This window comes from Lytechinus pictus, chromosome 8, assembly GCF_037042905.1.
Source record: "Lytechinus pictus isolate F3 Inbred chromosome 8, Lp3.0, whole genome shotgun sequence".
NCBI classification, from domain to species: Eukaryota; Metazoa; Echinodermata; class Echinoidea; order Temnopleuroida; family Toxopneustidae; genus Lytechinus; species Lytechinus pictus.
In genome coordinates, this window is record NC_087252.1 from 11,475,484 (window position 1) to 11,492,562 (window position 17,079).

Here is a 17,079-nt window from a genome sequence, read left to right on the forward strand (position 1 = left end):
TTTCATTACTGTATATAAAAAAATTAGTGATCATCAAGGGAAGTCCAAATAGATGATTGATAGGTAAATATTTTGTTTTACATCTTATAATAATTTCACATTAGCATGCAAGAGGAAGTCATCTTCCAGGCTAGGGTGAATCAATAACAAAGGTTTTTTCTTTCATGTGTGTATTTGAGTTTGTCAGACGTGTATCAATCAGATATGATTATTTACGTCTGGGACCGACCTTTAACGTCACCATCCGAAAGACGTGACCAGGGCTCGAACCTCTGCATCAATTTGTAACTTCCCCACAGCTTGGATTACAGGCGCACGCCACAACGCCCAGTCATGTTCAATGACAAAGAAATTAACCTGCTCTGACCTGCTCTGACCAGTTTAGCTGAAGGGATTCACAAAAGAATACGCCTACATGAAGTCAATTATAATGGTTAGAATCACCTATTTAATGTTCTATGGAGATAAAAAAAAAAGTACTTTTTCAGTTCACTTTATGTCAAATCAATTACTTATATTAAAATAGGCCTACTATTTATAGTTTCTGAATTCAAATCCTGCAATTAAATGCAGTTTATACTGTGTGTCGTACGGGACAACTTTTAATAGGACAATTATTGGAAAATCAAGGGCAGTAATTAGATCCTTATGGGATAAATCGATCACCCACGGGTCAAAGATAGATAAACTGATATTGTGAAATTGCATCATCAAAAATAAAATTGTAGGAAAAACCTTTGCATTTTCATGTGTCGTACGGGACATTGCCAAAAATAGGTTCGGAAAATTCAGGGCTGCCCCCATTATGGATCATGAAAATGTTGTAGATATTATTTGGAACCATCAATGATAGATTATTCCATTGACCTGCAATATTTTCAATCTTCCCGTGCTTTGCCAATAATCGTTTCAGGCAGTGTTTGTACTTGACTATTTATTTAGCAAATTTATTGAAAATTGAAAATTCAATTGTTTCCCTAAAAAAAAACTATATCTGACTTCCTTTTTGGTTAAAACTCACAATTTTCATGAAATTTAGGTATCATAGTAAAATATTACGCTACTTATGACTTATTGAAAGCATGTTGAAATTTATGATATTTTTGAAGTTTTAGTGTGGAATCGCCCATAAGGAAAGGCAAAATAAATGAAATAAACAATGTAAACACAGTTTATACACATTTTTTAAAATACATTTTTGGCTTCTTGTAATATTAGCCCAAAGTTATCCATTCTGGTCACACTTAACCCAGACTTGAATTATTCACATATTCATTATTTTAATTATGTTCATTTTTATACGCAAATCCATAATTGTAAATGATGTTCTTGTTGAGCATGTTGAGACTCTCATACTCCCGATCGGGGTCGATAGAGTTTAATAAAATATTATCTTATACGGGACGTAAACAGAAATATATGTAACTTACATTTCAGTAAAATCGATTACATATTCTCGATATACCATTTTTTGTTTGCGAAAAATACGGGGCTTAGGATTTAAATGCTGGGTGCTCGTACATGTAACAACATGAATTCAAAATAAATTTACAGGCAATATTTCGCAATTCGTATAGTAGTACACCATGTCTTTATTAAAGATCAAGTATAAAAAGAACCAGGCGCGTCAACCTGTTATAGGTTAGCCGGCAGGATGAATTTACATTATAAGAGCATAAAAGTATCACAGTTCATTATACGTTACAATCACAATACATTGTTAGATTACTGTTCGATACAGAATACACGATAATTAGATATCAATATGAATACAATACAAATAAATTGATACACGTATAAGTACCGAGCAGTATGATAGAGAGCGGGGGGGGGAAGAGAGATATAGAGAAACATAGGGAAAGAAGAGGGGCGAGGAGGGAGGGAGAGAAAGAAACGAAAGGACGGGGGGGGGGGGATACAACAATACTACCGTAACTTGTATACGAACATGATCTTGGGTACAATGTTTTTTAACTAAATTTCTTCCAAGAATTGCGCGAATTTATTCACGCATGTTGGTTTAATATTAAAGGGGAAGTTAACACTGGCAAAAAGTATTTTTTTGTAAAAATAGCATAAAAATAATAAAAAAAAATATTGGTGAAAGTTTTAGAAAATCCATCAAAGAATAAGAAAAGTTATTTGATTCTTAATTATTTGATTTGTGACGTCATATAGGAGCAGCCCTCGTACATATCGTATGGTAAAAAAACCAATGAAATGTCACTTTCTCAGAAAATTGAAAATGATTTTACTGTACATTCAGTATGTTAATAGACAAATCATTTCACATGATTCCTAAAGAGAACACTAAAATAATATAAGTCCTCACGAACCATTAAAAAATTGAAATTTATGCATTTTATATTTCATAACACAGGGGGCAGCTGCTCGTTTATGATGTCACAAATCCAAAACTTAAAATTCGAATAACTTTCTTAATCATTAATGGATTTTCCTCAAACCTTCATCAATATTTCTTTTTATTATATTCTGCTATTTTTGCAACAATCTTTCCTTCAGGGTCAACTTCCCCTTTAAGAAATGAGTTTTAAACATGGATTGATATATTCAAATGGATAAACTATCTGCTAATGAACAGGGAATTTATTTAAAATTAAATGATCATATGATTCCACTGTATTGATATATTGATGATAATAACTATACAAATCTATTATACTTTCATGTATTGATCAATGATGTTTTTTTAATTACATTAGTCATTAGGCACACGTATTCACAATGCCCAAGGTGGTATATATTTGATATTTCGGAAATAGTTAAGTGGAACATATTCAATTCAATTCGGTTTATTAGATGTAAAACAGAATACAATGCTGTAGTCCGAAGACTAATTGTGCAATGTTTACATTGATTATTATTTACATTTGAAGATTGTATATACACTTAAAAAATTATTCACATATAAATGAGAAACAGTTGGTTGATTGAGTCATGCATAAGTGAGATTTCAGTAGATATTACTAGCATGGGATTCTGATAATTGTGTATTGGGGAAAAACCTGTTTTAAACTTACAATTATACAACAAAAAGGTCAGAAATATAATTCAGATTTGATATTCATTATGAAGAGATTTAGAATCAAGTTATTGCAACAGGATTAATCATAGTTATAGAACATTTAAATAATAATAATAACCTTTGAGATATGAAATCCATTAGGAATGGAACCGAGATTACTTTGAGATATGGGATTGAGGCTGATAAAATAATTCATAATAATTCTAAAGAAAATCAAAATTTACCATTAATGAGAACAAATACATGTATATAAATAAAATAAATTATTCATATAGCTAAACATTTACAACTGAGCATTGACCAGTTTGACAAGTGAGGGTACACTTGATTTCCTATATCGTTCAGTTCTAGTATAAGGAAGGTCCAAGTGATGGGAATTCCTCAGTCTACCTCGCGAGACATGCTGCCGTTCAGCAGGTAGCAAATATATAATTCAATTAAAAGGCAAAGGGGTGCCAGACACATAAAAATCCAATTTCTGATAAGAAATTATATAATAATAATCATAAAAATCCAAGTCCACCCGGCCTACACATACAAGTTGGTTGGAACATCGAAAATCAAATCAGCATAACACTGAAAATTTCATCTGAATTACAAGTAAAACAAGAAAATTATGATTACTTCAAAATTTCTTTAATTTTCAGATGCTCACTTTCGTCGGTTTGCAAATGAGGGATTCGATGGTGTCACACACTATTTATTTTGCAGTCTATGATATGAAACATTGAACATTTCTTCGTTTTTTCACATGTAGATATGATGAAAAATAATGACGGTCATGCAGTTTTCATGGCATTTCAAATTACCTTTCGTGTTGTATCATAAAATCTCATAAAAGTGAAAACTTTTCGCCCCCTAAGAAGGTACGATATTCAACAACTTGAACTTGATGTCTCCATTTTACCACCAGACTACATTCTTCTCTCAAACTCTTACACTTTAACTGGAACTATTGGACAATTTATTTCCCTGATGGTGAGAATACTAAAAGTTTTCATTAAATTTAGTCACAGATTTTAAATTCGTAAAAAAAATAAAATAATTTCTGAACAAGATATGATTTCTGTGATCATTCAATTCCCTTAACTTTAGATTTATGCAATTTTTGTTTACTAAATAATTTTGTATCAGATTGATCCATGGAATGATCTTGCCAAATGTATTAATAAGTTCTATTCAATTGGTTACATGTAAAAACGATAGATATTTACTATGATAGCCAAATTCTAAATTCAAGTAAAATTTTATGAATTTTTAGATAAATTATGTATCCAAACTGATCTATTTCTTTATATACTGTAAAAGGCATATGATACACAAATTCCAGTATTTTATTTATACTCGAGTGTTTTCTTATACACAAATGAATTCGATTTAAAAAAGCAATCAATATTCACTTTTTATCAAACCCATATATTTGATTCTTAACTGGAATGAATCACATGCCTATTTTGATTTAATGTTAGGCTTATAAATAGAAACATTTTTTTTAGCAAGATCCTTCAAATTCTACAAAAGTATATTTTTGTTTATTGAATCAGATAATTTTCTTTAGGTATTTATTTGTCTTAAATTGGTGTCTCAAATGTACATAGATTGAAATATAGTTACGATTTGTCAATATGGATCAAGTGATTACAATTATTGTGCAATATATCAAAATTATAATTTTCTCAGCTCAGTATTGAATCTGAATGTATTTTAATACTTTGATATTACAGATGTTTAAATATTTAAATTTTGTCAATTTCTAAATCTGAAAATAATGTGAACTAAGTGCAATATATGAAATTGTAAAACTAAAGGAGATTATGACAAACTAAATTTTTGAAATGTTTCATTTGTATACCTTAATGCTCAAAATTATTTCAATTTTAATCACTGTATATTTATTGAAGTTTTATCAATGATATTGCACAAAGTCAGACTTAGTTAAATGTTCAATTTAAATAATTTCTTATCATTTTTAGACTATAGAAGTTTCATCAGATTGTAATTTTACAAATTATACAAAATGAGTCTTTTTTATTTGTATTACTCAGTAGTTTATTTTCCAACTTGATAATTTTTGTTACAGTTTGATAGTTTTAATCTTTAAATGTGTCCAAATCATTGAATGTGTCTGCTAAGAATATTTTTTATGTATTTAAAAAATTGAGGACAATTTTTTTGAAAGAAGGATGTTTATGTAGGACTGTTATTTTGACATTTGGTTTCCTTCAATAGTTTTAGTTATTTACAGTTCAAGCTTTGGTATTTAGTTCAGCTTTGTTTACATTCTTCATGCTTCTGTTGTCATCCATTTACATTTGACTTTCAACCTGCTTCTTCTGTCATTCCTTTCCTATTCAGATGTGTTCATTCATTACATTCCCACATCTGATTCTTTTGTTCAACATTCTTATTATGTAATCATCCCAACATCTTATTCATCTCCATCCTCCATCTCTATTGGTTATTTTTATGAATTAGACTTTTCCACTTTCAGTTGGCTTCTCCATTCTCTTTATTTTCATTGGTTGATTGTGTGTAATGTCATGAGTTTTACCGAGGCAAGGAAGCCCAGAAGATATAGCAGTGCACGACCAGACTTCATCGAGTTAAGTTCATTATTTTGTTCCCGTGTCTTCATAGTTAAGTTCTTCTCATCTCCGTTTGCTTCCGTTTGATGTGTATGATTGAGCTTGTGTTATTCCCATCTTCAGTTAAACATTTATTTTCCCCTTAAGACTTGTATTATTTTCAACCCTACATATTCTTATCAAGTTTTTGTATGGATAAACTTGACATTCAATTCTGAAAATATGAAAAATCCAATCGTAACGAAAGTTAAATAAAAAATAATAAAATTAGAACTAGTGTTGTAATATGATAATAATGGTGATGATGATAATGATGACGCATCATGATGGCGATGGTGACGATCATGGTGGTGGTGATGATGGTGATGCTGGTGGTGGTGATGATGGTGATGCCGATAAGAATAATATTAATTTTACAAAATATTGCCATTGCCGGGAATGGAAATTTTTACAGTTCAATCTGAGCATGCTTACATTTAATTTCATGGTCACCGTTTTTCAACCACCGGAGTTGATGGCGTTGGAGGTGCGCATAAAGGCGATTGGCGCTCATGAGTTCTTGATGATCACCTTGCTCGACTACCATACCGTCATCAATGACCACGATGCGATCAGCCTTTTCCATGGTACTCAGACAATTAGTAACAATCACCACGGTAGGGCATCCCTTTTTTTCTAAGATGGCTTCCAAGACAAGATGTTCATTTTCAGCATCTAAAGCGCTAGTGGCGCCATCGAGAAGTAATATCTGGGGGTTCCTCACCAAGGCTCTGGCTATGGCCACTCGTTGTTTCTGACCTCCTGACAATCGAAAACCCTTCTCGCCAGCTTCCGTCTCGTAACCCTTCTTAAGACCAACAATGAAGTCATGGATGTTGGCCAGTTTTGCTGCGTTGTGGATGCGCTCCAAGCTGCAATTCTCAAGGCCGTGAGAAATGTTGTCTTTGATGGTTTTTGCATAAACAACGGGTTCTTGTCCAACGAAGGCAGTCTTTTTATTAAGATAGAAATCGGTATACTGATTGATGTTATTTCCGTCTAATAGAATCTCCCCCGATGTACAATCATAAAAATGTTTGATAAGCTCGATGCAAGAACTTTTCCCTCCACCACTTGGACCAACAATGGCCAACATTTTTCCTGGAGACGCAGTAAAGTTTATATTCCTCAGGACCGGGATAGATTGACTGGCTGGATAAGCAAACGTGACATCTTTAAACTCCAACTGGCCGTCGAACTCTTCTGGCATCAGACTACCTTTTTTTGCAGACGAATGAGTTAAATCGATCAGTTCAAACACTTTTCTGGAGGCTCCTGCCGCTCTCATAATATGAGAAAATCCATTAAACATCGTCGCGATGTTGTTTCCGATTTGCCTCTGGTACAACACAAAAGAGACGAATGTTCCTCCACTCATCTTTCCAAATAAAACAAGATGGCTTCCATAAAAGAGGGCCAGTATAAACGCCACCAGCTTACTAGTCGAGACTACCACCTGTAGTGTACCTACGGCTACTGCCTCTTTCATACGCAGGTGATAAACAGAGTCTAACTTATCACTATAGGTACTTTTACCGTTCTTTTCGGTATCAAAGCATCGAAAAGTCTTTATATTGGAGATGATCTCTTCGGCTATGATGTTGGCCAAGGCCAGAGCGCTTTGGACCTTCCTCGCCAGCTTATCATAGTAAGTTCCGACGAGGTCTGTGATGACTGCTAGGAACACTAAATTAAGGATAATGATGACAGAGAGCCGCCATGAGAGGATGACCATAGCTACGGTGCTGAAAACAATATTGAAGATCTTCAAGGTAGATATCCTGAAGCTTTGCCCGAGAGAATTACTCATGGTGGTTGTGTCGAGAGACAGACGTGAGAGTATCGCTCCTGTACTATTTTCATCAAAGAATGTAATATCCTGCTTTATGATGGAATCAAAAAGACAATTATTGATGCGGCGATTGAGTCTTGCCATTGCTAAATTTAATAATCCAATCCGAAGACCAACGCATATTGTTGTAAAAAGTGAGATCAGGATCAGCAGGACTATGGCTTTGTGGAATTCTGACTGATTACCAGCAAGCACCCCATCAACGGCTTGACCAATCCAGAATGGAACAAAGGAATTACCAACAGAAAAGCATGCAATAGAAATAATTCCTCCCAATAGGAACAGCCAGTCGGGTTTAGCGTAGGACATCAATCGAACAAACACCGCTTGCCATTTGACATAGTTCTTCACTTTTTCCAACTCTCCGCCATGAATGGCATGATCATCTTTGATGTCCCTACTTCCTTCGATTCCTTCCTTCTCTCCGCTATTAGAATACAGTGGCTCTTTCAGAATGTGTATCCATATGACGTACATGATCAATGAGGCCACCATTGTCCAAGCTCCAAAAGTTAAGAACCAAGGATCATCATCATGGTTGCCATCCAGGTATTCAGTATATAACATGATTTTTGCCAAAGTGTAGAGGACCACAAGTATGTTCATCACACCTACAGCGTATCTCATGTCCTTTATGAACGACAAAATCTCTTGGGGCTCCGTAATGACTCCTAAAGTTGCACTCGAGAGCATGATCATTCTCAACATTGAGAACAGCCAAAACTCAAACATAGAGTGAACAAAGTTATAATTCAATAAATCCATTCCGAATCGTTTATATTGGTTCCAACGGAAGTAAAAGGAGAAGCCAAAGAAAACATCGGCAACGCTGAAGAAAATTATCAGCAGGAGGCGTGCATACGCTATCATTATTCAAGGTTAATGGTTAAACACTACAGACAAGGTAGATATGCTACTCCACAATTCCCAGTCTGGTAAGTTAAAGATTCAGCATCAAGTTAGAGCGGTAGTCATTAATTTTATGTAGAAAAAAGTTAGATTTAACAGCAGACTATTATTCACTTCGGATGGGAGACCAGGTTGATGGGGTAATAAGATAGCACATGAAAATTGGTGTGGAACGTTCGTGGATTCGTCTCACTGTTTTGTTGATATCACTTTACTACACGCATTGGTTGATATAAGACCGTTCACTTTCTCCAGTGAAGATTTTTTTAACTTAAATTGGCCCAATTGATTCACGCTTCATCTCACACAAATGGGGTATAGACCTATTCATCACCATCAATGCAATGCATGAACACCGGGATCAGACCCAGGGGGGGGGGGGCACTCACGTACATCGGTGGACGGTGCGGGGACGTGCCGCTTTGATGACTCTTTTCAATTCCTAATCTCTATATACTCCGATTGACAAAATTTCTGGTCAGAAGCAGTGGCGTACCTAGGATTTTCCACAGGGGGGGGGGGGGCAAAACCGTCCGCCAAAAAATTTGACAAGCAAAAAAAAAAAGCTTCAAGCTCGTCAGGGGGGCAGGGATACGTCCTTTGCATGAGTTGTGGCTCGTCAGGGGGGCAGACTGCCCCCTCTGCCCCCCCCCCCCCCCGTGAGAAGCCGCCCCGTCCCACTCACGGGTCCCCTATTAAAAAGTTCCCCAGGCCTGTCAAAGTTGTCCAGCGCGAGCACCGAAAAGCTCACTGCACGAACGGCTTCACAAGATCACTCCACCATGCATGGCTAGCGCCCAAGTTGCACAGTGCTGCTCAGTACAAAACGCAAGCCGTGTCTACCTCCAGTTAGACCAGGATCAAAGGACCTTTGAAAAATGAGCTCGATCAACCGTGGAGGTAAACTCCTTGGTTCAACCCAGACCACAGAAAAAGGTTTGATACCATAGGTAGATAGCATGGCCGTACGCAGCGAGGGGGGGGGGGGAAGGCAGTTGACCCCTCCCCCAAAATTTGACAAACTTTTTACTGAAAATTTCACAAAATTCACCAAAAGTATGCACACAATCGTTACTTTACACTTAACAAAATGCAAAAGCGTCCCAATGACAAGCTCGGTCATTTTGCTTACTCGCTTTTGAGCTTTTATCGCTAGGTTTACACGTGCTGCCCCCCCCCCCCCCGACAAAAAAAATTAAAAACCTGTGTACGGCTTTGGTAGTTAGTTTGGACCCCCTCGATCACTACTAGGTAAGGAGTATTCTCAAATTGTTGTATCCCTTTTTTCTACAGTCGAATTTACAGAACGATGTAAAATAGCCCAATCCCCCCCAAAAAAAAATGGAAAAAAAGTCCAAAACCTTTAAGGGGAAGGGGCAATGTAAGTTGCCATATCCCTGCTTGTTATATGTCATTTAAGTATAAAAATATTGGTAGATGATAGCTGTAACCAAACGATACAGCAACATTTTGAAATAATATTTACATATCAAACATTCAAATTAGGGATACAGTCATGACCATGATCCACTTCCATCTCAAGTAGATATGAACAAGTTACTTTGTGTTGTTGAAATCAAATATGCATTAATCCTAACAAAATAAGACCTTAGCAATAGCTTAGAACATTTCAGAAACGTTTTTTTAAACTACAATTTGTGCTACTTTTGTACAATATTGAAGTGCCGTTAGTTTGTGATCCAACGCCACATGAATCATGTAGAATTACTGGCTTACTAGCGATAATAAACAAACCCATTACCGACGTTTTGAGCCAAAAATTTGGACGGGATGGACATGACATATGGGGGTAGATAACCAAAGAGCTGTGAGCGAGCAAAGCGAGCGAGCAAAAAAATAATGTTTTTTATACAAAATCAATTTTGACAGATTTCTACGTAATATTTAGAAAATAGTGTCACATTATATCCTTTTCCTTCCCTTGTCTTTCTTGTAACTCCATTCTTTTCTTAACCGTGAATAATTCTATTCATACGGCAGTCTTCATTACTGAATAGGAAAGAAAATGTAGTGTTCACCCTTTTCAAGTCACTTACGTGAATATATAGTATTAAAAAAAACGCTTGATGATAGGACCTACTATAATAATCTTCAAACAAAATTTACATTGCAAACACTGATTACCAAGTTTAATTTTCAGATGAATGTTACTTCATTTTTCATATCAGTATTCCCATTCGTCTGAAATGAATAAAATAACTTAATGAATATCGCAGGGTTTTTTGGTGATATTAATTAATTTATGTTATAAGTGTCCAATGAGGAAATTTAGCTATTCTTTATAGGTTAAAATTTATGCGAACAGTGTATTTAAAAACGTAAACGTATAGCAATAATCACATGCACATTATGTGTTGTATATGCAGGGATTAATAGTTTTATAATATAATACTTATTGTCAGTTTTATGGCATTACATTTTTGAGGATCTTAATTGCCTATTTCATCACTTACTTTATGTGATGCAAAATTATCCATATGAATGATTATTTATAACTTCAATTGTCAGATTTGCTTTATCACAATGTCAAATACTATAAATTATTAATAAAATATTCTTCTTGGTTTGGTTTATTCCCGGTTGGTGCATTCCTGATTGATATGATTCAAAGTAGTCTTAATAGAGTATCAAACATTGTTTAAAACAACGGTGTTACATGTTCAAGTTCATTCATCAAATAAGAGCTGAGAGAAAAGAAGTGACAAGACTGGAGTCAAGCAAGGTCTGTATTGTGAGGCATTCCCCTCTTGTTGTGATGTTGGTGTAACGCATCTCCCGATATTTTGGCAAATGGACAAAAAATTGCCTCTCATGTTCGCATAGAAAATTAGAAATGGTAAACTCTTTTACATGGATGGTCTGAGAGAACTCTCAACGACAGCACTTATGGCTCGCATGTAGCTGACTTCATTGTGATCTTCTGGGAGCTGGTAGGATGACAGGATATGCACACCACTTGGAAGCTATACCTTGATAGAAATAGCCAGCGCGAGCCTTTGTGGGTTTCAGGTGTAAGATAGGAGCTGTGAAATAATTCGGGTTTTTTAAGAGGAGGAAGAGCATACACTGTAAGCATATGGTGTTGGGTCTATCAACAGTACGAGAAGATTCCCTTTGACAGAAGACGTGTAGAAGGATCGCCTCTCAAACGGCTCATAAGGGAACATTACGGTCTTTGCTCAGAGCATAAGGTACTGGACGCGGACTGGAAGTAGGTAGGCATGGTAGGTAAACATGGTAATGGCCTCGTTAGCAGTACTGCATAGAATGAAAATGTTTCAGCAAGCGATAGAGGATTTTGTCCATATCATGAAAGCATTTTCTTGTTAGGCTGACCAACTTCTGCTCCATACAGCATCTTGTGAAATAGGTAGTGCTTCCAGATCGAGGGAAGCAACAATACTTGGGGTTAAGTCCGCCCCGATGGGAACCAACTCCTGTAAATGTGTACAGATCTTTCCTTCCTCATGTCTTGAAGCCATGGTTGGGATGAGTACGGTTGATACCAAGGTGATGGTGAGATTTCAATTGTCTGGTTATATCAGAGTCAATTAATCTGCCATATCGTCAGGTTGTAAATGGTAAATGTACAGTGACACTCATTGGAGGATTAATCTGGGACCTTCTGATATTTGATATTTTTATGGGACTCTCACTGCATATTATGTGGAGCCTTCAACCAACAAGCTCTGCTTTTATATACTTTTGGCTCCCTCATATCCACATCTCTTATTTTCTTTCTTTTTCATTATTTAAGAACCAATTACAAGAATACATTCTAGTACTTTGTGTTTTATATTTGTTATATTATGTATACATTTCATATTTTACGATATTTATTTATGCTTATCTATGAAAATTTGTATTCTATGATATTATTGTTTGTATTGATTTTGAAAATCTGAAATGTTGCTATGAATAAACCTTGAACCGTGTACCTTCTTAGAGTATAAGCATGGTTTAAGCACGGTATAATCATATAGGTCTTCGGTGTTGGTGCTGCCAAGGGCAACATCTTCTGCAAGTTCCAATTGGCCACACCCCTTGCATGCACCCCTTTGTCTACTCCAGGGCCCTGTCTTACAAAGAGTTACGCGTACGATCCGATCAACCTCAACTCTATGGAAATCCATCAGTGTTATGTTTTTTTTTCTTTCTACAGGACATTTGCAAACTGTCTTTTGTAAACAAAGGGAAGCACACTAAATTTCAAGAAGACAATGAATGTATGATCACAAAGCATATCTAGAAAATATTTTTAACAAATTTGGATTTTAGATGTTGACGTTGCAAGAATATAGGCCAGGCTATTGAAAAAAATAAATTAATAGGCCTAAAAATAAAAATGCATTTTTTTTTCTTCTTTCCTTTCTCAGTCACACACACACCCTGACCTCACTTAGGCCTACATACCCTCACACAAACTTACAGTCACAAACATAAACAACTGGTGCAGGCATAGGCGGAAATCTGTCCCGAAAGGTAGGGGGGACAACAGGGGCTGATCCAGCCTTCGCCAATAGGGGGGGGGGCCGAAAAATATTTTCAGCCATATGTTAATCCCCGATCGGCCGCTTGAAGGTAATTTTTGTCTGTTTCATTAAAGGAGTAGTCCTCATGGTCACTTTTTAGCTTTATTCTTATAAATCAACATAATGAATATATAATATCATTGTCCTTATTTATATTTAAAAAAATTGGGCAAATTTATGTATTTTTTCCTAAAATTTGAACATTCTGGGCAATGTTTGTTATCCTGAAAAAGATGTATATACAACTAAATATTTACTACGAACGCGAAGTGCGAGCAGAGGTTAACTGATGGAAAAGGTACCTGTTAAAGACTGTTGCAGTTAGCCATGAAGACGTTACATATTTCAATAATCAAATAATGCGAGCGCGAAGCGCGAGCTGAATTTTTTTTAAATGTTTACCCAAAGACTGGAAATTCTAAGCACTTTTTGTAACTTAAACATATAATAGGTATATAACTAAACAATTGATGCGAACGCGAAGCGCGAGCGGAAAATTTTGAGATTTAGACCTAAGAACGAGACACTCTATTCATGTTTTATAAATCATGAAAAGGATGAGTAATTGGGGGTCTTCCTTACACCCGGTCCTTACATTAATAATGCGAGTGCAAAAGGCAGCCAGAAAACGTTCATATACGTTTAATTTGAATCGATCGAAAAGGTACTTGTTAAGGACTGCTTGCACTTAGCCATGAAGACGTTACATATTCCAACAATCAAATAATGCTAGCGCGAATCGCGAGCTGAAATTTTTTGACATTTCTACAAAAAGAATCGAAAATTTTAATCAATTTTTGTAATCGTGAACAGGGAAGCTATATAACTAAACAATTGATGCAAGCGAAGCGTGAGCAGAAAAATTCGAGATTTAGACCTAAAAACGGGACACTCTACTCATGTTTTGTAAATCATGAAAAGGGTGAGTAATAGGGGATCTTTCTACATTAATAATGCGAGCACAAAGCGCGAGCAGAAAATTTTTGATATTGTGATCTAAAACTGGATTATGATTTAAATAAAGAACAAGTCGAATATCTGAATAAACATGCGCGTGTTTCAGATTTAGACCTAGAAACTCGGCATTCTACACATTCATCAGCGAGCGCGAAGCGCGAGCTTAAACTATTTGATATTTCGATCTGAAAAAGAGTCAATTTCAGCTATATATTTCAAGCACTTTGTAGGAAAATTGTGAGGTGAATATGGATCATTAAATTAATATCTTATTTATTAATGCCTAATGAGGGCGAGAAATCTGATGATATTATGGCCTGAAAACTGGACATTTCAAGCACTTTAGTAATTATGAATAGAATGCATCAGTTAAAATATTTTTTAACCATTAATGCGAGCGCAAATCGCGAGCCAAAATCTTTGATAAACTCTCCTGAAAATCAATATTGAGAAATACATAAATCGCCAATCAAATTGCGAGTAGCGCTATCTGCTACGTTTTGACAATCAGACTTGAAAAGGGATATTTTTCAAAACTAAATTGAATACACAAAAATGATAGGTTCTGAATAAATCGAATTTTGCAAGCGCTCAGTGCGAGTAGAAAATGTCAATATTCAGACCATAAAGCTGTCTCTTTTACAGGGCACTTTTTGAAAAATCAGTTTGTAAATCACACAAAATAATGACAGTTCGATTTCCGAGGTGAAATGTATAATGTATATTGACTTCCAAACTTGATATTTAAGCTCCATATTGAAAAATCATCTAACAGGCAATGCGAGCGCGAAGTGTGAGCGAAAATTTTATATAGTGACATTAAAGATTCTTTTTATTTTCCAAGTCTTCCCCTCATCTTATTTTATTCACTCTGGAAAACTTGACAAGCAAAAAAAAAACAAAGGTTTTCACTCAAAATGTAAGGTCATTTAGTCCAAAATACACACGTGTGTTATTTCGAATGTGAATGATGCATTTTTCTCCATCATAAAAGACAAAAAATAGTAGGGGGGACATTTGATATTGTGTCCCCCCTACTATTTTTGGTAGGGGGGACACACTCCGCGAACGCAGATGATTGCATGTCACAAGCCGCGGAGATTGGGGGGGATTGATATTACGATCAATATGAGGGGGGGATTAATTGTGAATGATAACAGGTTATTACATTTTCTTAACTACTAAGTATTGAAAGCTGTCGAAATGAAGGGGGGGCCTCGGGGTCATTGACCCCTAGAAAAAGTTTTCACAATAAAAAAAAGAGTTACAAGCCAGAAAGAAAAGGGCAGAAAATTATGATAAATGATATTTTCTGAACATTATCAATATCTTTCATTAAGATATTTGTTTGAATTTACAGCGTCGTTTTCTTTGCTTGCTCGCTTCGCTGGCTCATAACAGTTGAGACATTTTGCCCCATAGGACATGTCTGCCCACCGGGGGCGTCGTGGTCTAGTGGTTAAGACTCCCGTCTTTCAATCTGATCAAGGTGGCCCGAATCCCAGCCATTGCGTGTATTCCTTCAGCAAGAAATTTACCCTCATTGTGCTGCACTCAACCCAGATGAGGTGAATGGGTACCGACAGGGAGCGGCGTACCGTGGGTCACGTACGCTTCAGCCCCCACTTTTTCCAAAACTGTGTATAAAAACGTACAAATTACCATATGATTGTGAATTGTTTGCATGGTCAGCCCCCCCCCCCCCCCACTTTGAAAACCGTTCCGTGGCCCCTGTTTAAGTAGTCATGAAAAAGAAGCATATGTCACTACACAATAATCACTCGAAGTGCGAGGAAATATATTTGGTGTAAATTGACTTAAAAACGAGAGGTTTTAGTACAACATGATTATATGTGTCGTTACACAGACAATGCGAGCACCAGGAACAATGAAGACACAGGCTCTGGGCAAATTATGTTTCATAAAATTACGATAAAAATGTTTCTTATGTAATATAACATAACATAATTATAATACAATATAACATTATAATGAATAATAATTTCTTCTTTCCCACTACGTTTCTCTTCCTTTCTCCTTTTTCTCATTTTCCCCGGTTTTTTTTTTTGGTCAGCCGATTGGGGGGGGGGGGGCACGTGCCCCCCATGCCCCCCCCCCCCCGTACGCCACTGCCGGCAGGAAGTAATTCCTCAAAAAGCTGTGAGCACCGGAATCGGTAGACTAGTTTAGCCGGGGGTAATCTAGGAGCGCCTTGAGCACCTGTAGCAAGGTGGATCATTGCGCTATACAATCCTATGATACAGTTATTATCATCATTTCTCATTTATGTCAATACGCCATCGGTAATGAATTTGGTTTGGATCAGATCACATCGCCAGTAACAAGTAATTCAATTCTATTTCTATTTAATAATGGTGTCAAACCTTTTCTGTGGTGTGGTTTGAACGAAATCCTTAAAGTCCACCACAACAAAAAATTAATTTCAATAAAAAGAGAAAAATCCAACAAGCAAAACATCAAAAAACAATTTAAAAATTGGATGCGTAGGCCTAATGACATTTTAAAGTTTTGTTAATTTCACCAAACAGTTATTTGCACATCCAGGTCAGTATGCAAATGAGGAGACTGATGACGTACATGTACGTCATCCGCTCACCATTTATTTTGTGTTTCAATATATGAAATATGAAAGATTCAAATTTTCTCCTCATTAATTTTGTCAAGAGAAACAAATTATATGGACTTCCTCCCTCAACATGTAAAATTAGGATTGTTTAATATTATGCGGTTCAGTCAAGTTCCTTCTTGTCAAAAGTATGTAAAAAATGAAATATTCTATAACTCAAGCAATAAAAAAAAGAAATAGTGAGTGAATGGCATCATCGGCTGTCTCATTTGTCACTGAATTGTGCATATATCAATGTCATAACTTTCCTATTTTACATCTAATTTTGATTAAATTTTCAGCATATATTGCTAGTTTGGGTTTTCTCTATTTAATCAAATCAACATTCTTGTGGGGGGGGGGGGCTTGACCTTTAAATAGGGCCCCAATATGAGTTTTTGCTCCCCGTCTACGAGCTCTGTACGAAATAAATTCCGCAACTGTCGGTCGAATAAGGATATATCCCTCGCTTCGCTCGGGAAGCAGCCGCCAGGACCTCGACAAATTAATGG

The 17,079-nt window shown here is 36.0% G+C and overlaps 1 protein-coding gene across 1 annotated transcript; it reads right to left on the reverse strand.

Annotated features, from left to right (window-relative positions):
- Positions 1 to 1,560: 1,560 nt before the first annotated feature.
- On the reverse strand, positions 1,561 to 8,659 carry LOC129267225 (ABC-type oligopeptide transporter ABCB9-like). Its single transcript, XM_064103570.1, has one exon. The coding sequence runs from the start codon at positions 8,390 to 8,392 to the stop codon at positions 6,080 to 6,082; it is 2,313 nt and encodes a 770-aa protein (XP_063959640.1). The 5' UTR covers positions 8,393 to 8,659; the 3' UTR covers positions 1,561 to 6,079.
- Between the last annotated feature and the right edge of the window lie 8,420 nt (positions 8,660 to 17,079).

Excerpts from the sequence above, each read along its gene's own strand:
- LOC129267225 (XM_064103570.1), bottom strand. The coding sequence starts at position 8,392 with ATGATAGCGTATGCACGCCTCCTGCTGATAATTTTCTTCAGCGTTGCC.